The following is a 23,872-nucleotide window of genomic DNA, read 5'->3' as shown; positions in this document are numbered from 1 at the left end:
CAGCCAGGGACAGCAAAACTGCACCCAGGGATGTTTTGCTGGCTTTTCACCACAGCCAGACTGATAAATAGCTGTCTCCACGCCTGTCTCCCTGGAGAAAGGCTCTCACCACTCTGGCAGGTTGCGAGGTGCCAGAAATGCAAAGCCCATTGTTGGTCTCACTTTTCTCCTCGGCTGCCTGTTCCCAGCCCAGCCTGCAGCCACCGCAGAGCCCGTGGGTCACTCGGGGCTGGCACTCCGTGGGTCACTCGGGGCTGGCACTCCGTGAGCAGGGGACAAGGGCTGGGCTGGGTTGGGCTTTCCCGGCAAAGCTATTGACAGGAGGTGGGGGAGAATCTGTATTCACCAGTGATCTGTTCAAGGCCAGCAATATTTTTTAATGTGCTCCAGGGCTGTCTAGGCTCAAATCCTACAGATGATGGTTTAATGCTCAGGGGACCAGGCCTTTATTTTGCTTTTTCTCTCTCCTCTCCTTTACTCCCATGATGTCTCTGGAAATGTTAACAGACCTGTGAGCCAGCCAGACCCACCGCCCTCCTCCCTGCCATCAACACAGAGGAGCCTGGTGCTATTTTTCAGTTCTGTGCCATAGGAAAATAGGGATCAATAACCCACCCAGCTCCCAGCCCTGGATCCAGGAACATGGGAGGAAACAATCCCCATTATTTTAAGTTCCCTCCAGAGTGGAGATTCTCTCAATCTCTGGTGCAGAGTTTTGTCCCTGCCTCAGCTCACATCTGAGCTCACTGCAGGTCCTCTGCTGTGAGGACATGCTCTTTCAATCCAACAGTAGTGGGAATGGGCTGATTTTTCACACCTTTTAAAGCAAAAGTCACATACCTCATATTTTTTTCCTCATGTCAATTGAACTCAGACTTAATTGCTATTCTCAGCAAACAGGTTGCTGCCCTCTGCTCCTGCCACTGCCCTCATCTTCAGTGATGTGCTAAGGCTATAAATAATTAAAGGCAGCATCTCCTTTGTCACCCTTCTTTTGTGATTTGTATTCAGGGGCTGCTCAGGGTCTGTCTCAGCCCAAGAAGCTGCACAGGCCAAGGCTGAGCAACCGTCAGAGTGAGGGATGGTGTGAAGATTCTCCTGGGAGTGCAGGCGTGCATGGCAGACATCAGCAAACAGCCTTAACCATGTTCCTCTTGGAATAAAAGCCACAGGGCACAAGCTCAGTACATACAAAAGTTTTATTTTGTTCTCATGAGGAAGACTATGAGAACCATCCTTACCTGACATCAGGTATTTTACAGAATATATAAAAAAAGAAATACATATATATTAAAAAATACCTTGCAGTTACATGACATAGCCAAGAGTACAGTTCATAGTGTATCTGCAAGTTCAACCTTCCTTAGGCTTTCTGCTCCTCTACAAGTTCTGCAGATGGCTTTTTGGATGATAGCAAAATGTCAGTGTCTCATCTGCTGCTGGCTTCTTCTGTTCATGGAAAAACCAAAGGAGGAGGAGGAGGAGAAAGAGAGGCCTGAAGGAGGGTACGGGCATGCAGAGAGCACAGCAGGCAGTTTTTGCATGTTGCTTACAGCTATGCTGGAAAATGAAGGAGAAGGTCCTGCTGAAGGAAGGACAGCTCACCTGACCTTGTTCCTTGTTGGGACTTGTCTGCATGGACCATGGAAGGAAGCTGGGGAGATATGGATATTTCTGGTGTGTTAGGTGGGTTTGAGTCAGTCTAGAAGGACTTGGACACCGGCAATAGGCCACAAGAGCCATGAACAAACACTGAACACCACTGGTAACCTGTAAATCAGCTAAATCAGTGGCCTCAAAAGCAATAAGAAGGGACTAGATTCTTGCAAAAATGAATAAACTGTCATGCAGGCCTAACCAGGCCCCTGAGAAAGAGATGAAAGCCAAGAAAAAGTATTTCATATGAAATGATGCTGCTGAAAATAAGTATTGGTTAGATACAGCTGATGTGAAGCTGTCTTGTAATGGAAAATTTTCCTTGGGAGGTCTGCTGTGGCTGGAAACCACAGAGCTAATCTCAGGGTGGGACTGGAGAGGGCTTCAGGTGGTAGAAGATTGGAGAAATTTTTGTGGCTGGAGGTTGGGGTGATGCTGAGTTCAAGCCCTGCTCCGTGTCCTCGTGTTCTCTGTGGGTCACTCATCCCACATGGTGGGATACAGGTATCCTGTTTGGGCTGATGCTGTCTTGGCAGCCATGGCTGAAGTTTAGAGCTAAATGCGGATGCATCCTCACATCTTTGGGGTCAGGTGGATATCACCTGAGATGCTACCAGGAAGGGATGTTTATTTGCATATAAAAATAATGGCAAACTCCCAGGACTCTCTCATTACTCCTTGCACAGAAAAGGGCTTCACCAATGTGGAGGACCTGTGAAGTGCAGGCCTGCCCACATGGGTTACCTGCACTGTCCATAGTCTCTGAAGCTCTGTAGTTGCATCTTGTGATAGAGAGATCTGGCCAGAGAGTCCTGGGGGTGGGGATAATTCCCTGTACACAGCACAAAGCTTTGGTGTCAGGGAGACGCCGCCTCAATTGCTGTGCCTTTTTCCTGGCTTGGAGGGAAGCTCCCTGGAGTGTGGGTGAGGTTTGCAGATGGGCAGCACATGCAGAGGACACCAGCTGAGATCTTGTCCTTCACCCCCTCCTTCCAGCTCCCTAGCAAGCATTTCCTAAGAATGCAAGCGAAGGGATGCGGGACCAAGCGAAACAAATGACCTGGCAAGGGCTTGGCATGCGTAGAGTATCGTGGCTATTGCTTGCGAAAGACCCGAGTCTGGAGCACATTAAACAATAACAAGAAGAAAGGGAGCCGCGGTGGCAGCAGGCTGCTTAGTCACTCATCTCTCCAGCTCTGGGTCCAGAAATGTCCATCTCTCTGAGGAGCCCGTTTTCTGCTCCACCCAGTCCACGTAGTTTGAGACCTTGGTGTACACACCGTACACCTGCTTGCTGCCGCACTCCTCGGGGCCACCCCATGAGACCAGCCCTTGGGCCACCCACCTCCGCGTTCCTGGGTCCTGGATGACGAAGGCTCCCCCGCTGTCTCCCAAACAAGTGTCCTTCCCCCCCTCGTAGTAGCCGGCACAGAACATGTTCTCGGTCACGCTGTAGTTGCCTGAGCGCGACTCGTAGCTGGTCTTGCACTCAGCGTGCAGCACCACGGGCAGTTTGACGTACTGCAGGATGTCAGACAGGGTCCTCATGCCTGAGCTGATGATCTCATCCACCGTGATGTTGGGGTTGGAGATCCCCCAGCCAGCCACCAGCCCCAGTGTGTTGGGGTGAGGCCCCTCCAGCTCGTGCTCAAACTGGGGCAGGCAGACAGGCATGACATACTTCCCCATGGTCACCTTCTCCTTCAGCTTGACCAGCGCGATGTCGTGGTTGTAGTTCTGGATGTCAAACTCCTCATGGAGGATGATCCTCTCCACTGTCCTGTTGACAGCTTCCATCTTGTTCCTCACATCATGAAGGGCCAGATAGACGGTGACGTGCTCCTTGGAGACGGGGATGACGGTCTTGTCCCGCCGCTGGGACCGGAGCACGTGGGCAGCCGTCAGCACCCAGGACTCCGAGAGCAGGGCCCCGCTGCCGAACCATTTGTCATTGGGCACCCGGGACATGTCCTCCACCACAATCAGGGCCTGCCAGGGGAAGAAGCCGGGCTCCGCGTTCCGCCCACCGATGATGCGCTTGATGATGCCAGGCAGAGGACGAGCTGGCCGGCCGCACACTGGGGACAGAAGGGACAGGATAGTTACTTCCAGCTTATTTATCTAGGGAACAAATGAAAAGGGCCGTGTAGCTGGTTATCTTCGAACCAAACTCTTTTGTCCTTTTTGGTGTTGTTTTTCTTTCCATTTTCAATTTTTGGAGTGATTTGGCTAGACCCGCACCACTTCATAAGCAGAAAGGCCAAATGAGTAATCTTACAGCCTCACTGTGACCTGTGAGCTCACCCAGCCCTTCCCAGACCTTTCAGGCACTTGCCTGGCTCCTGCTCAGTGTGCCAAGAGACACAGAGGAATGATGGTGGGAGGACTGGAGCTTGACATCAACCCAGTCTCACCCCTCACTCTGAGACCTGTCACGAGGTCTGTGTTCTCACAGCCATGGCATTTGCCCTCCTGGAGCTGCTGTGGCTGGAGAAGGCTCAGCCATGGGATGTTGCCTAGCACCATGGGCTTTACTCCTGCGTCTCATCAGCCACAATTCTGGCAGCCAAACCAGAAGCTCTCTGCTCAGCTCTTCAACACACCCAGAATTAATGCATGAAGAGCCCTGATATGGTGCCTGCTTTGCTTCCAGGAGCTTTGTCTAGGCACAGTGTTAGGAAGATGAGGGAATCAGGATGCTGAAGGTGACTTTGAGAGGCTGGACAGGGTGGGGAGGGACAATCCTGTCCCTAGGGAATTTAAGCCTTAGGATATGGCTTTTGGTGGGGCTGATTCCTGCCTGTAGCAGCACTGTGGAGTGGGACTCAGGTGGCTTGGGAATGCTACTGTCACCAGGAGGTTGTGGGAGCCTATTTGGGCTTGTCCTACATCTGAAAGAGTCCCAAATCACAGCAACTCATGCTGGTCTCATCCCTCTCAGTCTGCAAAAAACCCCCAAATTCTCCATGGAAAGTGCCAGGACTCTGCCTCAATGCCACCTGTGCTGAGAGGGGAGGATGCAAAGCCTCACAAACAGAGGCTCTGATCCCTCAGGGTGGTGGGGTCAGGGCGAGAATCAGTCTTGGAACCAGGGCAGGAGCACTGGAAACTGCTACTGTGGATTTGTTGAGGCTGGGATCTGTCTCTAGAAAAAATGTAACTCACTCCCTCTAGAGAGGGAACATGGTGAATATGTCTCTGCATGTGCTCCACACTCCTGTCTTTCCCAGTGCTGAAAGGAATAAAAAACATGCTCAGGGAAAGAATTCCTGTGTCCCAGCCCAGCTGCTCTGCTGCACCGAAGCCGATGGCTGTCCCAGGGAGATGCTTTTAGAGGAAGTGCATCCAGCCAAATATTTATTCTATTAAATTACATATCAAAAATGCTGACCAGGCTGCAAATGCTCCCACTAATGGTAGAGGCAGGCATGGAGCAGAAGTTCCTGGAAGAGAGGTTCCTATTGATGGGGAGGTGCGTGAGACACAGGGAAAGATCTGAAGAGCAGCTGGCCAGCTGCTGCCTGCAGATGCCGATCTCAGGAGAGCGTCACCCTCTCTCTGGGATTTTCCATTTTCCTGAAGTCTCTCTGACTCCTGTCACTAATCACAGGGCCTGGAAATGGCCCATGAAAGCAGCTATGGCCCCAAAGCTGTCCCCGTATGCTCCCAGCTCAAATTAGTTCAGGCTGAAACATCAAGCAGAGATGCAGAGAGCAGCTGCCACAACAAGAGCAGCCACAGCACTGGTCTTGGAGTTTTGTGGGATGCAGGGAATCTTAGGAGTCCTTCCTCTAGCCTTAGAGTGTCTCAGCATGGCTGGAGAGCAGATACCCTCCATGGGGTTGGGCCAGTGTCTGAACCCCAGGGTGGTTGCAGCTGCAGCTGCTGCACGGCAGCCGGATCCCTGCACCTCTCTGGAGAGCCATCCCTGCACACCCCACTACAATCCACAAATCCACACCCAAGCTGCCTCCAGGCCCCTGACGTGCCAGCCAGCCTGGCCCCATGCTTGGTTATGGCCAGAAACTCCCGGAGACTTTTGTTTAATCCCAAGCAGGTGCTTGGCTTGGAAACTTGCTGGCCGCAAACATTTCTGCCACTGCTCAAAGACTTAGGACATTTCCTTCCTTGTAAAGCCGTTTGTTTTTTTCTGGAAGGCTTGAAGAGGTGATAATTGCTACTGGATGCTACACACTGCCAACAAGGAGCTGACAGCCAGGTAATGCTCTGCTCTTGGCTAAAATCATCTCCAGGCATGCTGGGGGCTGAGCATGGCCAGTGGGCTGCTGGTTTTCTTGAGTGCTGCAGTGGGATGCTTGGGGAGCCCTGACAGCTGGGATGGCTGTGACCCCAGTGCCACCACCACACCCTGACCACCTGGGCTTGCTGGGGTAGCAGGAAGCCTCTGTCCCCACCACCCTCCTGGCCATGCATTGTGGCACTTGGGTATGTATAGATGGCACTGTCACCAGGAGCAGGGCTCCTGCACCGCAGTATCCCCTCCCTGCTGTGCTGAAGCCACCCCAGCGCAGTACCTGGCCGGCAGGATGGCAGCTTGGTCCCCAGCTCCTCACTCCTCCACTGCCCCAGGGCATCGCATGTGTAGGTGGCTGCAAGAGAGCAAAGTGTTAGCTGGGCTGGGATCCTGGCATGAGGGATTGTCCTTTCCAGAGAGGAGACCTTGCCCAGCTGTCAGGGCCCTTTGAACTCATTTTCAGAACAGAAAGTGACCTCCCCTTTAATGCCCTCCATGCAGGGGTGTCTCCATCCTCAGTTTCATTGCCTTGAGCTGTCTGGAGGGCTGTGCTATAGCCTCAGCCTCTGCTGGCAGCTGCCTCCATATAAAAATGCTGCCAATGCCCATTCTGCTAATTCACATGTGATGCCAGGACCATATGCAGGGAGATAAAAGCAGGAAGACAAGAATGTGAGGAATTCTTTTGGCTTTGGTTGCTGAGGGAGGAGAAAGGAGAAGGGCTGGGCTGTGTATGCACCCTTTCTACTGTCCAGAACTGGGTCTGAAGGGTACAGAGAACTGTGGTGCTTGATAAACCACCTTGTGGTTTTTCTGTGGTTGTGGACCAAGGGGGATGGCAGGAAAAACTCAGTCTGATATGATCCCACTGCTATCTGTTCAGCTTTGTCTGTGCTGAACACTTGGGTGTTGGGATTAGAAGCCTTGCAGAACCCTTCCAGAGGCTGCTGGACCTGGTGCTTTCTCCAACAGCAGCTCTTTTCACAGAGACACAGAAAATTTTGTAGTCTGCAGAGAGCAGATGGCAAGGTAAGATGGCAGAATGCAAAACAAACACCCACACTGCTCTGCCTAGGCTGTGAAACACTCAGGCAAAGCAGCTGGCAGGGCCAACTCCATCCTACCTCATTGTGGAGCAGGATTTGTCCCGGCTGACAGTCACAAGGCAGACACAGGGTTTGGTGTGTGTAGCTACATCCACAGCCTGCTGTTTGCAGAACACCCTGGAGCTGCCATCCCAAGCTCCCCCACGTGCATCCCGCGTGCCCACCCTCACTGTGCCGTGGGGACGTGGCCTGGCCCCACTGCTCACCGGTGCTGTTGGGGGCCATGTGGTAGTAGGGGTGCTGGCAGTGGTACTGGATGGCTGCTTGGTAGGTGGTCAGGTTGTTCCTGGTGGAGAAGGTGACAAAGCCGTGCTCCAGCTCCGGCGGCGCTTTGCAGTCAGCAACTGAAAGCCAACACAGAAGGGGGTTGAACCCTGTGCTGTATCTTGGGGTGTTCCCAGCCAGCAGACAGGTAGTGCTGGGCTCTGGCATGGCATGGTGGTCTTGTGGGGCAGACCAAGGGCCTGTACGGTGCTGTGTCCATTTTCTCTATGGCGCTGCAGGAGGCTCTGTCCTGGCAGCCTGGCTCTGTGAAACCCCCCCATGGCCACCCTGCACAGACAAAGCACATGAATGGCACCGTGGAGCACCAGCAGCGTGTCCCACCCGCAGGCTCTGTGACCAGCACCACTCTCTGGTGGACACCTCAGGCCCAGGAGCCCCTCCATGAGGGATCAGGGTCTCTTGCTGCACCAGTGAGAGGGGAAGAAGCCTGTCCTGGCACGTGAGGTGTGTTGTGAGATGGTCCCAGAGTGTCTTTGCATTGAAGAAGTGTGCAGGGAGAGGCAGGCAGGGCTCACCAGCTGTGCTTCAGGGGTGCTCCTCTATGCACAAGGCTTTGCTGAGGGCACAGCCCTGTCCTTCGTGCTCTGGTCTTGCTCACCAAACAGTGCTGTGAGCATGTACAGATCAGGTGGAACAACCCGTGGTCCTGGCTGTCCCACGACAGCAGGAGATGAGGGACATTGAGAGTGTGGCTTGGCTGGTCTGCAGGCAGGGGTGGGGCCAGCACACGTGGGTGAGACCAAACCTGCTCCATCCCCCAGGATACCAGCAGGGTTGGCTCTGCTTTACCCGTTCCTGGTGTTGACTCAGGGTGTGATGGAAGGAGAAGAATTTTGGGGTGCCATTGCCCTTCCCCATGGCCTGTCCATGGTTCCCTTTCTCCCCATGATCCCTCAGAGTGCCCTTCCCAGCCTCTCCCCATGGCTTGTCCCCAGTATTAGGTTTGTGCCAGACACCCCAGGGAGGACCCCAGGATGTGGGAAGGTTCATCTGCCAAATCCAGGAGTCACCTCCTTGGAGCTGAGCCTCCCTGCCACGTGGGCAGTTCACATTCAGGTGATGCTGTGCAGCCTTCCCCTACCCCATACTGGGTGACCTGCCCCAGTGGAGGGCAGGAACCAGGGTCTGATCCTGCCAAAAAATGCAGTGCTGTGAAGCTGGGTTCTGCTATGTTTAGGATGAGGGGCTGAGCAGGGAAACAGTGACTTTGCAACAAGCAGATCCTGTGGATCAGGGACGATGTGAGGTCTGTTGGTTCCTGTGTGCTCCAGAATGTGAAGGGAATGAGGACAGCAGTCCTGACTGATCCAGGCTATCAAAGAGAGAATGACATAGACACAGTAGCTGGAACCAGAAATATGTACCACTGCTCAGGATTGACTAATTCCTTGGGTGAAAAAAGCCTGATTTATGGCAAAATACTGCAGCTCACCATTTACCAGGGTCCCCTCCACTCTCTGTAGAAACAGCAGGTGATGGGATTAGTGTGTAGGTGCAGGCAGGTTGGGTGGAGACTCTGGGTACCTCTTTCCTTGCAGGAAAGAGAGAATGAATGTCAGGGGACTATCCTGACCATCTCTACTCTGGGATTGTTTATGGCTGCAGGACAGCATTCACTGGCCCACACAGCCCATCTCATCCCTGTGTGTCCCTCAGACCTGGTCAGGCCTGATCCCTGGAGAATGGGCTCTTTCAGAGACGTGTGGCTGCACCAGCATCCCAGGTCCTGCTGAAAGGGTGAGGGGAGGGCACTCCTTCTGTGAGCCTTTCTAGAGTTTTCCCTCAGGAAAAGGGCCATTTAGCATCTCTGTCTTTGTAGGACCAGAGGTGGACTGACATCCCCAACACACGCCTCTTCCTCCTCCTCCTCTCCCAGCCTGTGGTCCACATCCCAGCACCCTCTTAGTGGAGCCTCCAATGCCCCAGGGAGCACAGGGTGTGTGCCCATGGTTCCTGGGGATGTGAATGGAGCCAGATACCAGGCTCTGACCTCCTTCAGCTGCAGTCAGCCTGAGGCCAGTCTGTCCTCACCTCTGCCAGGCCAGCTGTGGGGAGCAAAGGAGAAGCAGAGGAACATCCATCCCCCTGTCTGAGTGCCAGGGCTCGGTGCCTGCAGGAAAGGGCTGGGGATGCCAACCCATCCTCCAGGCCTCCTTGCCTGGAGGGTCTGAAAGGCACCAGGACTCTTGGAGAGAGGAGAGGAAGGAGTGTTTCTTATTTGTGATGCTGGGCCAGTGAGGAAGGACAGTGGGAGACTGAATCCGACCCACCAACCAACCAAGCGGGCGGCCGTGCCACAGTCCCGGCACGGCTGCCTTGGAGGGGGAGCCAGGGCGGCCCAGGAGTCCGAGGGGAGAGGGAGGGATGCAGAAATGCTGGGAGCTGGCAGCAGCCCACGGTGCCCGGGCAGCAGTGCTGGGGCCAGGTGGGCCCCCTTCCCCTGGGGCAGCGTGTCAGTGGGAAAGGGGGGCTCGACGCAAATTTCCTTCACCCCTCTCGAGACGGAGTTAAGAAAGCACCAGGCGTGGGGGTTAAGAGTGCCATGCCGGTTAGACAAGCCACAGAGATGGATTTGGCAGCCAGGCCAGTGGAAAGGGAACCTGCCCTGGGTACTGGACAGATCAGAGGGGCATGGAGACAGGCTGCCTGTCGGGGTGGCACGGCCGGCGCCAGCCTCACGCGGCCACTTGCTCCGAGCCGGCTCTTCCCTCTGTCTGGTTGTCGGTTCTATCTGCAGCTGCACCGAAAGCAGAGGGGAAGGAGGAGAGCAGAGAGAGAAAGCCCAATTAGTAGATGAGCAGAGAGAGACATGCAGGAAACCCAGCCCCCAAACCACCAGAAATCGTTAATGAGCTCCCAGTGAGCTGTGCCAGGGTGCTGTGGATGCCAGCGGAGCCACGGCCCTGCTGGGGACCCCCTCACTCTGCTCAGCCAGGGCAACCTGGGGGCGGTGGATGGGAGAAGCTGTCACAGCTTTCTGTTTAGCCTCTCCAGGCTATGGAGCTGGATTTTATCCACTTTGCTGAGTAGTTTTCTATTTTCTGCATTGTTTGTGCCCTGCCTCGCACAGACATCCCAGGGAGGTGGGAATCTGCAGTCTGGAGGCCTAAATTGTCCATTTAGGGGCTTCTTGGCTTTCCAAAGAGGTCTTAGAAATTTAGTGTAGTAAGTCATATTACACAAGAAGGGATTACTTCCAGCACAGCTGGAAGAATGCAGATAATAATTTAAATTTTATGAAAAATTTAATAATTTTTGGTGTTAAAATATTTACCTAGATTTTTTTCTAATTTTTAGACAATGCAAATTTTTCTCTGATCACTGCTCCAGCTGGATAAAATCAATAGGAATCTGTGGTAGTGAGAGTGTAGGAGTGGAGAGTTCCTCAGTAGTGCAGAGGCATCGCTGACCCCACAGCTTTTAAGGAGCCCTTTCAGTTTTTAATCTATTAAACCTCCCAGTTTCCATTTGGCTTGAGAAAACATGAATTAGAACTCCAGAAATGCTCTTTCTTCCAAGGTAAGGTGCACAATTATTAAAAGAGTCTGCCCAGATGAAAAGAACCTGATCCCAACACCCCTAGAAAGCATCCCCCCCTGCCTCTCCTGGAAGGACCTGGGACAATCTCTGACCATGTTTGCTGCTTTTCTCCTCTCTGGGTCAGCATTACAGCACTGAGCAGCAGTGAGAGCCTCCCTGAGCTCTGAGAGGTTTGGGGAAAAGGGAAAAGGTGTGATAAGGTTCATCTCCCACACCTGAGCTGAGAGAAGAGCTGGGCTAGATGAAAGAAGAGATGATTCAAATTATCATCTGTCCTTTCAAATGGCATTCTTTTCTTCTCTCATTTTCTCCCATTTTAAGGTTTGTAAATCTTTGGACATTTTTCTCTCGCCTCTCACTTACCTGAGCAGTGCTCAGCTTAGGTTAGTACCTGGGACCTCTCTAATGCCCTGCATTTTAATAGCCTCCATTTGGAAGGAAATTTGGAGCAGGAACTAGATTATCCCACATTGTCCCAGGTTTACCTGACAGAGCCAGTTCTCAAGAGCCAGGCTTGCTCTTTCTTTGACAAGGAGACAGCAAAGTGGCTCACAAATCAAGTTATATGAGTAACCTAAATAAAAGCACCAATCTCCTGCTTGTGGCGTTTGGCCTGAGCCCTGTTATGTTATCCAAGAACAAGCCAAAAGAGCTTTGCAGGGTTACGTAGCCTCTCTGGCTGGGTTTGTGTCTCTGAGTAAGGAACTCCACTCTGGCAGCGCAGCTCCCATTAGCATGAAATGATTTTAGCAGGAGAGGGACATTGGCAGGGTAGGGAAGGGTGTCCTTACTTTTGCAGATAGGGATCTTGTTACTCCATGTGCCATCCTTCAGACACTCAATTTGGAAGGAGTCACTTTCCACGTTATCCTGTGCAGAAGGTACCAACAAAAACCAAAAAACAAAAAACCTATCAATGTTCAAGAAAAGAAATAAATCTCTCAATAAAAAGGGAATTTCTTGGTGATTTAGTCAGGTTATAGCTAGTGTCCCCTGGAAGAGGACTCTTTTAGTTAAAAATTGCAATAAAATCATAATGAAAAACTTGAGGCATTTTCTTGCTGCCAGCAACTCAGTGGCACATTGAAAGCCAAAGAACTGGAGTCACTTATTCCTGTTGTAAATGATGAGATGGGTAAGGAGGCAGCTCTGCATGAAGGATGGGACTGGGAGGAGATCAGAGAAATACCCAAGTCCAGGTTGGAAGTCAAAGTGGGCTACTGGCTTGGGGGAAGACAGCCACCCATGAGTCAGCCATGCTCTGGGTTCTCAGCTGTTTCCTAGCAGAGCCTGCCAAAGTCTTGCCCTCCTTGACTCACTAAGGCTGTCCCCAAGTCCCTGAGGACCTCCCAGTCAGTGGAGGCTGGCCTCTGCAGGGCTGCTGAGACAGTGTCCACTGAGGTGGAGGGCAGGCAGAGCCCTGGCAGCTGCCTCAGAGTTTTTGCTGATTTTTTCCTCTGGCAGGGGTGCCAGGCCTGACATTCAACAGCCATGAGGTTTTGCTGGCTCTGGGGGGATCTGAGAGGGAGGCTCAGGGAAGTGCTATCTCCTCTTTCCCTCTGCATCTTTAGAAAGGAAAAGTGTTGGCTCTCAGAGGAGGTGTTTTCCTTGCCCCTGGGAAGGGGATGAGGATGATGTTTGATTGTGTTCACTCTCCCAGAGATGCAATGGCTCTGAGAGGAAGTATCCTCTTCTTCCTACCCATATTCCCAGCTCCATGTTGTCAATCCATACCTTCAGCACTTTGTATCCAGTGTTGCAACTGATGACAACCTGGTCTTTGAAGGTGTACTTGGCTTGAGAAGGCTCAATTTTCCCATTGATTGGTGGCTGCACCAGTGGGCATGGGTTACCTTCAAATGGAAAGCAAATGAGGCTAAACAGAGGAATAAATGGAGCAAATATAAAGTCCTAGCTCTTCTACCCGGCCCATGTAGCAGAATTTGAGCATCTCTGCCCTGCTTTTACTCTTAGTCTACACTGGCACAGCTCAGCCAGGCTCTTTTAGAAGGCATGGAGGTTCCATGACTTTGCTTCAGTCTGTAATTCTCTGTCTTTGAGAATTACAAAATCTGGGAGCTAATAACAGTAGCTTGTGCAATTATCCCACCCAAAACTGCTCTGCTCTGCAATATGGTCTTGTTTCAGAGCCCAGTTGTTGTAGGAAAAAAAAATAATCCTTTGGAGGAAGGGCTCAGTGTTATTTTATGCCTCTCCTATTGTGATTTTTGGAACAGATCCTTTCTGGAGACAGGATCATGGACTACCAAATTCGTGGTGTCTACCTGCAGACTTTATAAAGCCCTCCCCATTCCCAAGCCCAGCAAACAAAGGAAAGCAGCAGGAGTTACCAATTGCTGTGTATGACAACTTCCAGCCCCTGTTCTCTCCGGAGTTGTCACTGTGGAAGCGGATCTGCACACTGTTGGTTTGGGTTTCAATGCGTCCCGGGGACTTTTCTCCACAAAAAGGTCCAAACTCCTTTTGGCCTGCTTTGATCTGCCGAGACAAAGATGAGTGAGTGATTTGAGGGGGATCTTTAATCCCTGAGGCCAATGCATGGGGCTGGAGTGGGGCTCAAGCACCATGTGTTGAAGGGATGTGAACAGAAAGAGGGTTACTGTTGGCTAGAAGGGTCACAGGAAGATGTGGGGTCAGCAGAGCACAAGGCTCCTGCTGATTCTGTCATTCCTGTTTAGACTGGGGACACAAAAGGTGATTACAAGAGGAGTGTGCAGAGCCCAGCTCACCTTGATGTGGTCATATGGACAGGTCACCTCGGGGTGGTCTTCCACATCAAAGCTGTCCTCAAAATTCAGGGTGATGAAGAAACCCTCCTCCAGCTCAATCCGGTACAGGCAGTCCGAGCTCTTGGGGTAGGGGCTGGGGAAGTCGGCGCTGGTGATCACCCCGCTCCTCTGGGTGTAGAGGTTGTCACTGCACTCCACTGAAACACAGTTATGGCTCCATCAGGGCCCTGACAGTCACGCCCCAGCCCTGACCATACTCAGGAATCCTCCCAGTGGAGTGGGGTCTGTTGGGTGGATCCGTGGATTCCAAATATGGGTACATGGACCCCAAATATATGTCCATACAAGGAAAATCTCAAAGCCAACTTCCAAATATGCCATGGCACAGAAGCCCTGGGCTGAGAGCTAGTCCCAGCTAATCTACATGATGCAGATTCAGAGCAGGGAATAAAGCTTTTCATTTTTCTGACTTGAGGAGATCTATAGAGCTTAGCTGAGGAGTACAGCCTCTGGGAGAAGGAGTCCCAGACTACTGGTTTGTACGGGAAGAAGCACCTCATCCCTCCTGGCAGCACAGAAAGGGCTGTTTTGCCTGTGATTGGAAGGTGTAATGCCTACTCAGGGGCCCTCTGTGTGCCCACCCCTGTGTCTGGGCTGTGCCTGTGGTACCTTTGCAGGTCCTGTTGTCGGAGTGGAGGATGTAGCCAAACCTGCAGGAGCAGTAGTACCCGCCAATGTAGTTGTGGCAGTAGTGGTCACAAGCCAGCTCCTCATCACTCTTCTCCTGGCACTCGTCCACATCTAGAATGGAGTTAACAAGGAAGGGAGGTCACCCTGAAGCTCTCCACACGTCACTCCTTGTGGGGACATTTGTCACAACACTGAGAAATCTGTTACCCCATGTGGCGGGTCGCATGTGCCCCCAGTGAGTCCCACACAGCCCAAGGGCTGCACACGAGTTCTTCTCTTCCCAGGGAACCCAAGGCTGACCTGAGATGTGGTCCCTGCAAATCTGGTTCCCTATCCTACAAGCTGGCCCTGCAGGCTCAAATGCTGCTTACCCACAGCGGTGTAATGGGCATCAAAGCCAGTGAAGCGTTCCTCGTTGGAGAAGTCAGACCTGAAGGTGAGCCCCATGTAGGGCCCTGGGGACAGGATCGCTTGCTGTCCTGGAGCCTGCTCTGTGTCCGTTGTCTCCCTGCCACAGAAGGTTGCCAGCTCCTGGTCCTCAGTTTCAATCTGTTAGCAGAAAGAAGGGGTGAGGCTGGAGAGCCTGCTGTGCGTTCCCTGGGGAGGTCAGGCTGGGATTGGAATCATCCTCTCTATCCAGGAGCTCACACCTCTGCCTGTGCTTGCCCAGGCTGTCTCCTGCCAGGAATCACCAGTCAGTGTCTGCCTGTTCTGCCTGGAGGGGCCTGTGAGGCAGATGCCAAGAGCAGGTGGCATCCAGGGTGTAGGGAGGAGCTGGGGGGTGTAAGGGGAGGATGCAGGGTGGGAGCACATTTGGGAAGTGGGATGAGATCATGGGGTGGCAGTGCAGAAGAAGGGATGTAAAAATCAGCCCTGGGCTGTGTTATTCCCACTCAGAGCTGGTGGTACCTGAGATGCTTCCCCTCACCTCTTCCCATGGATGAAACACTGATCCATCTGTGTGAAGGGCCTAGAGGAGTTCCTGCCTATTGGTTTTGCATCAGCTCAAAGCAGCAGCTGTAATTTCTGTCCCTTGGGCTGCCTTGGACAAGCTTGGTCCTGTCCCTCCCACCTTTGGGCTCTCTGTCTGGCTCCAGAGCTGTGGTTCCAGGCACTGCTGGGACTCTGACCATGCACCCAGAGGGCTGAGGAAGAGGAGTGATGAGCCAGGGTGCTCTATTGTCATATCAGCACATTCAGCAGTCTCTAAGTGCATCACTTTAAAACACAGCCTTATCTGGCCTTAAAACACTGTAATCCCTGCAGAAAACACTTCCATTTTCCCTGGAAACCCTCTCCTTTCCTTTTTCCTTGCCATTTTCTCCAGCATTGATCCATCTCCTTCTCCTACACATCCCATCCCCAACCCCTGTCTCAACCACGACCTCTCCCAGGCAGTTCCCAGCACCCTGCCTGCTTTCCCCAGGGGATTTGAATATGAATAAACTTCGGCAGAGGAATGTGATGAACACCATCAGGCAGCCTCCACTGCTCGAGCCAAGCCACCGCTATTGAGGCTGTGATGAAGTCCTCAGCCCCCCAGCACACGCCTGGGGAAAGCAGTCATCTGCTCAAGGGCCCGTGGGGTCCTGGAGGTGTTGGAATGCTGTCCCTGGCTTGCTTGGCCTCAGCAAGAAAAGACCCTTCTCTGACTCCATCCCTGTCACCCAGAGACCCTCAGGATGTGCCTGCTGGGGAGGGTCTGGGGCTGAAAGGGAAATTTCCCAGAGCTGAACAAACAGGCGGAAACTCGTTCACACCAGGGAAAGCCAACATGGAAATGGCAACTCAGCATGCCTTGACATTGCCTCCAGATATTTTCCATCCTCTCATACAAGCTGGAGCTGGCCAGAAAAGAGAGACACTTTCCGATGATAAATTTTGGGAATTTCGAGAAAAAACACGTACCCTGCTTTGGGGACAAAAACCCAATTGAATTTTTTTTTTTTGGTAACAGCATTCTGGGGCAAAAAAAAAAAAGAAAACAAGTAATTTGGGCTCCATCTGGTTTCAATCCCTTTGAAATATACTGTGGTGCTTTAGAATTGCTTTTAAATCTGAAAGATTGTTTTGAAATGAAATAGTGTTTCAGACTGAAAAACAGGAGTGCCATCACCAGAAGTGAAGGAAAAAGGCATTTCAGCCCCGATGTGCAGACGAGGCTGTGCCAGCACGTGGGACACAGCCTCTCCCACAGAAAATGCCTTTTCTTAAGGAAGTCTGTGGGAAGGAGGCATTTCCAGCCAGCTGCTCTGTGTGGGGCTGGTGGCTGTCACCTCTGCCAGGACTCAAGAGCCACCGTGGGGGCTCCCACTCCTTTCCTTGCCTTCAGCCCCAGAGTGCAGGACCTGCAGCGCAGCACTCATGAAGTGCTGGAAAACCTTCCCAGTACCCTGTGCCTTGGCTTGAGGATGCTCCAGCCATGGGGCCAGCCCCAACACTGCCCCCAGCATCCCTGGATAAAGCCCTGGAGTGCAGGATGGGCCCCGGGAGAGCTGTGCTCTCCTCACTGGAGGTATCCACAGCCCCTTATCTGAGACGGGTCCCATGCCCCGAGCCACAGGGAGCAGAGGCAGCTCTTCAGCAGTAAACTAAACAGAGAGGTCATCATCCCTGGTTAATATTTGCTGCTTCTGCTGGGGACTGTATACTTTTTTGTAGATCATTTACATCCAGCTAGCAGGCTGGTAATTAAATCCTGGTTGTTTGTTTGGAGTTTCTCCCTCTCGGGTCACGATGTCGACGTTTTCACTAGAGAAGATGTGTCCCTGAGGGAAATATCAATTGCCACAGAGAAATTCCCTATAAAAATACGCTGAAAGAATCTTCCTTTGAAAAATAAAATATAGTGACACCCTTGTGCCTTAAATCTACCCTTGCCAATGCCTCCTGCTGTCTTCCCTGTTTCTTCTTGCATCCTCAGTCCCTCATTAAGACTACTGCCCTTCTGGATGGAGGCAGATTGGTGTCCCTCTCTGGTTGTGGCTCTGTCCCTCTGCATTTTGGCTGGTGCTGTGGCTAATGGGTGTCCCAAGATGTGGGGCCCCTCTCTGCCCCACACTGATTCCCTCCTTGGGTGAAGGAGCTGGGATGCCCTGGCTGGCAGGAAAAAAAAGGCTGTCCTAGGGCAGGGGCTGTTGGGGATGCCTGGGAGCTCTGATGCTCTGGAGGTGCCTCCTGCAGCCAGGGGGTTAATGAAATGCCAGAAGCACCGAGGGGAATTTGGCCCAGCAGTTTGGTGTCTGCTGCTGGAGAGGAGCAGGCAGTCGGCAATACGGAAACACAGCCGCCACCAGCCCCCCCCTCCAGCCCTCCAGGAATGCACTAATTGGACTGATGAAGGCCAAACATACCACTTGTAATATATATAAATGGCTCATTAGGCAGAGAAATCGCAGTGCTGGGCTGAAGACACTGGGAACATGACATGGGGAGGAGATGCTCAGAGCCAGGGCAGGGCATGAAGCGGCCCCCGCTGAGCGGCCCCGCAGAGTGTGGCAAGAAGGCAACACCCAGAGCAACGGGGCTTTTTTCCAGAATGCTGCTGCTACTGACTGCTGGGAATGAAGGAGGGACAGCCCCTGCAAAAGCCTCCATCTAAGTCTCCTGGAGATCTTCTCCCCAAGATACATCAAGGGTCCTTTCATATGCAAACATGAAATTGCCCCGAATTTCCAAGGGAACATAGGTGGCAGCCCCTATGGGTGACAAAGGAGGACAGCTGGTTTCCTGTGCTGTGGATTTGGCTTGGTTCCAGAGATTGTCCCCTCCTGCATGGCAGCTGCACCCATGTGCCCTATTTCTGGGCAAGGTTTGTTCCCTAGAGGGGCTGGGGGTGAAAAGAGACCCAGGCAAGATGCTGGGGTCCTGCGAGAGCTGATCATTTGCTTCCATGCTGGGTCTTCCCCCTGCACTGTCCTCAGTGGCACAGGGGAATGGCCTCTGCAGAGGACAGGAAAGACAAGCAGCAAAGCTCTGGGCTCTCCCTACTCCCAGCTGGCTCCTGGGGCTCAAAGTCCTCCTTTTAGGACCCCACACACCCAGGGAATGAGTGGCTCTGGCTGGGGCTGGCTGACAAGACCAAAAGAGGATGCTCTCCTCCTGAACCCCCAGTCCATGCCAAACTTGATTTGTGCTTTTTCTCCCTTGTTTGAATAGAGGAAGGTGTACATGGGTCCTGTGCACCCTTCTTGCAGCCCCAGGCTGGGCATGCACTGCCCTGAAAGAAAACCCAAGCCTGTTCCCTGGTCCTGCATGTGCCCCACCAGTGCCCCATCAATCATTGACGGGTGTCCCCCCATCTTCATCCCAATCAAGGAGTTGGCTGCCAAGCTCTTGGGAGCTGATGTCATTCCATGGCTTGACTGAGCAATGTGCAAAACCTCACAGACAGGTCCCCAGGCTCAGATCTCTGTAATAAGCTTGGGGATTTACTCACGATGGTCCCTTGGAAGCCAGGATCTCGTTTCCCATTTCCCTGTCACTGTGCTCCTCACTGACACTGATCATTTAACCTGATCTTCTAGTCAGGGCTGTGGCTTTTTTGGGTGCCCTGGGCCAGTGCTACAGGCTTGCAAACCACAGTGAAACCCTCTGCAAATGAGGAACCCCCACACTGGTTCCCTGTGGATGGTGATGAGCTGGGCAGAGCCTGGGCACAGCAAAGGGAAGGAGCAGGAAGAGGGCAGCCCAGGGAGGGTGGCTGCTCCATCCCTGTCCACATGCACCTGGCACGTGGCTGACAGCAGCCACCCAAAACCTGAGGAGAGGCTGTATCCAGTGCTGAGGCCCACAGTTTGGCTCTCCAGCATGTGGCTGGAGTTTTCTACCTGCATGGGGACTTCTCCAGGTGGGTATTTTGGGGATGGCTGTTCCTCCCATTCCTCCTGGCTCACTTCCTTGCTGAAATGCAACTCCCCTTTTCTGCCATCCCCATTTGCACAACCGAGCCTCCCATGCTGTGAGCATTTCTTTAGGAGCCACGTTCTTTTTATATATATATACACACAGGCACGCGTGAATGTGCATATATATAAATAAACAGCTATTGTTTTAATTAGCCATTGTTTCAGAGCTCTGGAAACTGTTCCCTTCTGCAGACCACCCCGAAGGCAGAGGTCTTTGTGGGTTTACAGCTCAGATCACCCTGAGCTTGCCACTTGGGATGAGCTTCTACACTGCTGAAGAGCTTGGGTATGTGGGCAGGCAGGGAGTGAGGGAAGCAAAGGCCAGGGCACAGGGGCATTTTGCCTGTCCTGAATTGAGTTCCCTCCTGCTCAGCCCCTTTTTAACCTGCTTCTTATGTCAGTCAAGATGATGAAGACCCTGGACAAACAAGAAGGTGTTTCTTCACACACACAGAGGCACATAATCATATATTTACCCTGTCTGACTCTCTGGCATGTGGTGCTGCAGAGATTAAAGTTACCCATGAGCTCAGAAGGCAACGGTATAAGTTCAGAGATGAGGAATCCATTTGGCACCATGGAACACAGAACTCTGCCTGTGTTTCTGAGCTTCCTCACTGTCACCAGCAGAATATTACAGAGAAGAACCTGTATGTGCTAGGTCTATAGTTATATTCTACAGCCATGCACTGTGGCTTCTGTCAAAGAGGGGGCTGATTGATGCTGTTTTTACAGCTTGCATTGGTGGAGACAGAGCTGGACACACAAACTCAAGGAGAAAAACAGCCACGGAATCATTCACTTCTCTCCTTAATGTTTTCTAAGCCAGTGGTTTAGTAGCATCAACACTGCAGCCTTACCCAGCAGAGTAACCTCTGGATCTCCTGTAATCCATCCATTTTCATCACTTTCCAAATGTAATTCTGTGGTGGAGGCTCCAAAAGCTGAGTTACAGCCCCGAGCAAATTTATACAGCTGAGATCTAAATCCCTGTGAAAAATACCTCCTTCTTATGGAAATCCAGCGGCAGGGAGAGCTGTGGTGCCAAGTTGGCACCATGGCCAAATAACAGGGAGCCTTAATGAAAAAGTTAAAAAGACCAGGGGGTGAAGGGCAGGAGGAGGGATAAAGCTTGGAATGGGGAAAGTTTCCAAGAAATCTGTTCCTTGAGCTTACTGGGCTTTTAAAGCAATATATCTCTATATATGTCCCTGGGCCCTTGTGTTTGGAGAAGATCCAGGAGAAGCAGAAAAAGCTAATCAAACCTCAATGAGAGCTGTTAGTAGCAGAGTGAGTGCCAGCACAAAGGGGAAATTAAAGCAAGGAGCAACAGATCCTAGAGGAAAAAACACACAAATGTTTGCTTTGTTTTCTTAGGGCAAGAATAAAACAATAATCTCAATTATCTGGCAACTGCACCAGGGCCAGGTTCTGTGGTTCCAGACCTGGGAGCAAGCTCCACCTGCCTCTGTGTGAAGGAGCAGGGTGGAGCTTGTCCTGGGTGATGGTGTAAGGTATGTTCAGGCAGGCAACCTAGAAAGCACCTGCTTGCTACTGCTGATCAGCCTGAAGCACCACACTTTTTCATTTTCAAAGATGTGCAGAGCCACCCTTGTCCTGGATGTGAAGGAGAGCTCTGCTTGGAGAAACCCGTGGTGTAAAGGCAAGGTTGCTCTGGGGCACTACAGTGTGTGGCCACCAGAGTTTTGGGTAGGTTACCAAAACTCAGCAGAGAAGCAGACTGAAATGTTTGGAGGTTTTGGCCATGACAGTTCCCGGGAAACCTCCACAGCAGCTTCAAGCTCAGGTCTGACCTTTCCCTTTTGCTTCCTGTGGGGCTGCACAGAGTGTCCCAAGAGCCTGCAAGGCATGGCCAAGGATCCAGGCTGGCTGCAAGAGGCACCCACAGCCATGGCCTGACAAAGTGTGCCCAGCTCAGAGGTTCTCCTTGCTGGCATCAGAGTGGCACAAACTGGTGTTTAGCCACAGTTTTATTATCAGCCCATAGGTGTGAAAATCCCATTTGGTGTAGTAAGAATGAGGTGCACAAATACTTTCAGAAATTTGTTCGCCTCTGGGTAAGCTCTGACTCTGGTATCTCACTCACTGTTGGTCCAGTGGATGCTGCCAGCTTACCTGTGTTCTCCCTGTGGTCCACTGGACTGACAACTCCTGAGCCAAATAAAATGGAGAAAACCGTCTTGTTCCCAGCTTTTCCAGCACCACCCTTCCTCAGCTGGCCAAGCAGCTCTGCTGTCTATCCCACCATCTGCCCTGAGATGTCACAGCTCACCTTCACATAGTCGTATTCACAGAGGTAGGATGACTCCAAGTCAAAATGCATGAAGTACAGCTTGATTTTAAATCCATCAGGCACAGAGATGTTCCACGTCATTTCCGAGTCACTGGGATAGGAGTCAGGGAAGTTGGGAGATTGGATCTCCCCAAACATGTCTGTCAGCTCCACGGCATCTGCCACGCAGAGCAGCAAGGCACAGAAGGGCCAGGCCAGGGGGTACCTGGAACACACATGTGAGGAGGTGAGATGAAACTCTGGCAGTGACAATACCTGTGCAAGGCTCATCTGTTTTCCCAAGGGGATTGTGCAAGAGGAGATGCAGCACCATGGTACCATGAGCAACCCCTGGGAGGTGGAGGTGGGATCTGCATGTGGCTCCCATGAGGGGAAAGCCCCTTTGAAAGATGGGTGCCACAGGTGCCACAAGTGATGCAAAGGCACCTCCACAGCTCCCAGCCAGCCTCAAGTGCCATCAGGAGCTTGGTGTTTCCCATGCTCCTGGCAGCAGCAGCCATTGGCAATGCATCCGTTAACTAATGGAGCTCTGGTGGGCAAATCTTAATTTAATGGAAGAATAAACAAAAGCATGCTTAATAAAATAATGATGCTTTTCTAAATTGATTTACTGAAAGCATCATGGCAATAACTGCTAAGTATCATTATTATTATTATTATCACTGTTACTGCTGAGCCTTATCCTGCCAAATTGGGATCATTAGCCCTCAGTAAACAGTGCACATCTTTGCAGCTGGGCAAAGATGGAACCAGGCCTCAGCTTTGCAACCCTGCATGTTACTCCTCCTCTCCTCTCCTCCCTCCTCTTTTCTCTTCAGCATGCAGAGGCTGAGATTCATGAAGATGTTTTGTCATCAAACCCCTCTTTTAAAAAATCTCAGTCTGAAGAGTTTGTCCCAACTTGTTATCTTATCCCAGAGGAGGGCAGAGAAAACAGGTAGATCTGTGGTGGTCCAGCTGACTTCACACCAGCCTCGAGCTTCATTTGACATGAAAGGGAGCATGAACTCTGCACAAGGAGAGAACACCACCCATGCTGGAGGTGTGACTACAAAAGCCTGTGCTATTGCATAGGATCCAAAAAGAGGAGCAGACCTCGGGCTCTTTACACATAGTGGAGCATACAAAGGAAAAGAAACATGCAGGAAATAAGAGCCCTTAGAGATTAAAACTAAAATAGGTGCTAAGGCCTGGCAAAGGCTTGTAGGTGTGTACAACACACATTGGAACTACTCACATGTACACCTGGTTTCAAAATCAGGGCTTGATTTAGGTATGCTGATGAGGAAATTGAAGCTGCATCAGTGGATTATTTTTAACCTGTCTGTGTTCTTTCAAAACCAGGGCAGTAAATTTCTGGGGTTCTTTTGTGTAGTGCCATCACTTTTCTCAGATCTTCGTTACAAAGAAAAGTAAATGGGAGCTGAGAAATTCGGATTGATTTTTCTTTCAAGCAGAGTGAGGTTGAACATGCCCTTTTCTGACAGATGTTCTGAAACCACAAAAATGTGTGAAGAGGAAAAAACTGCTACTCCTCTGGTCAGAATACATGCACGGGGCTGGATGCTGAGCTGGTGTAAATGGGCATCACCTCCTCCATTTCAACAAGCTCTTTCCTTGTGCGGCTCTGCTTTCTCCGAAGCAGGGGAGGCAAAACAGCATCAAACTTCTTCCTCGCGACAGGAAAGTCTTAACCTCACGTGAAAGTGCCAAAGGACCGCGGGGTGCACCGAAACCTGAAGCCCGCGCGGCAGGTCCCACCTCGCTCGGCCCTGGCACAGCGCTGCCCGTGCCGGGATGTGCCTTTGGCTTTGCCGGGCTGCGGCACGAAGCCGGGGCGTGAGCAGCGCCTGGTTCGCGCAGGGATAGGGGAAGTGGAGCCGCGCTCATCCCCGAGAAGCCTTCCCCAGCAGGACAGCCCTAAGCCCTCCCGGCCGTGCCCGAGGCCGGGCTGAGCCCGTGAGGGGAACTCACCTCATCGTGCTGCCGGGAGAGCTCCCGCCGGCTCCGGCGGAGGATCGATGGTTCCCTCGCCGGGGACGCCTTCGCCTCTTTCCCAGCGCTCCGCTGTCCGCCTTATCTCTGTCCGGAGATTTGCGTGCGCCTATGTGTATGTGTGTGTGTGTGTGTGTGTGTGTGTGCGGCTGGGGCTGTCTGGCATTTTCCATGCAGGTCACGCCTTCCCGTGCCTGCAGCCGTTCCCCACATCCAGGCAGGCAGGCAGGCAGACCTGCCCGCATCCGAGCCCTCCTCCCCGCCCGCCTCTCCCTCCTCTCCGCGGCGGGGCTGCCCTGCGCTCCAGCATTCAGCGGAGTTTTTGTCTTCCCTAATCTCCAGAGTTTTGTGTATGTGTGTGTGCCCATGCACAT

The 23,872-nt window shown here is 52.2% G+C and overlaps 1 protein-coding gene across 2 annotated transcripts; it reads right to left on the bottom strand.

Moving 5' to 3' along the window:
* Window positions 1-1,181: 1,181 nt before the first annotated feature.
* On the bottom strand, window positions 1,182-23,799 carry MASP1 (MBL associated serine protease 1). Of its 2 annotated transcripts, XM_012575676.5 has the most exons (11): window positions 23,478-23,637; window positions 21,483-21,708; window positions 14,654-14,831; window positions 14,262-14,393; window positions 13,593-13,789; window positions 13,194-13,341; window positions 12,577-12,695; window positions 11,634-11,712; window positions 7,224-7,361; window positions 6,192-6,266; window positions 1,182-3,734 (listed from the first exon to the last, which is right to left on the bottom strand). In XM_012575676.5, the coding sequence occupies exons 1-11, from the start codon at window positions 23,480-23,482 to the stop codon at window positions 2,839-2,841; spliced, it is 2,193 nt and encodes a 730-aa protein (XP_012431130.5). In that variant the 5' UTR covers window positions 23,483-23,637; the 3' UTR covers window positions 1,182-2,838. The 2 variants fall into 2 exon arrangements, with proteins under 2 accessions (XP_012431130.5, XP_030136305.4); XM_030280445.4 differs by lacking the exons at window positions 1,182-3,734; window positions 6,192-6,266; window positions 7,224-7,361 and adding an exon at window positions 9,494-10,039 and having other exon boundaries at window positions 23,478-23,799.
* Window positions 23,800-23,872: the final 73 nt, after the last annotated feature.

This window comes from Taeniopygia guttata, chromosome 9 (assembly GCF_048771995.1).
Source record: "Taeniopygia guttata chromosome 9, bTaeGut7.mat, whole genome shotgun sequence".
In the NCBI taxonomy this organism is placed as follows: domain Eukaryota; kingdom Metazoa; phylum Chordata; class Aves; order Passeriformes; family Estrildidae; genus Taeniopygia; species Taeniopygia guttata.
This window is presented reverse-complemented; position numbering and strand designations above follow the sequence as displayed.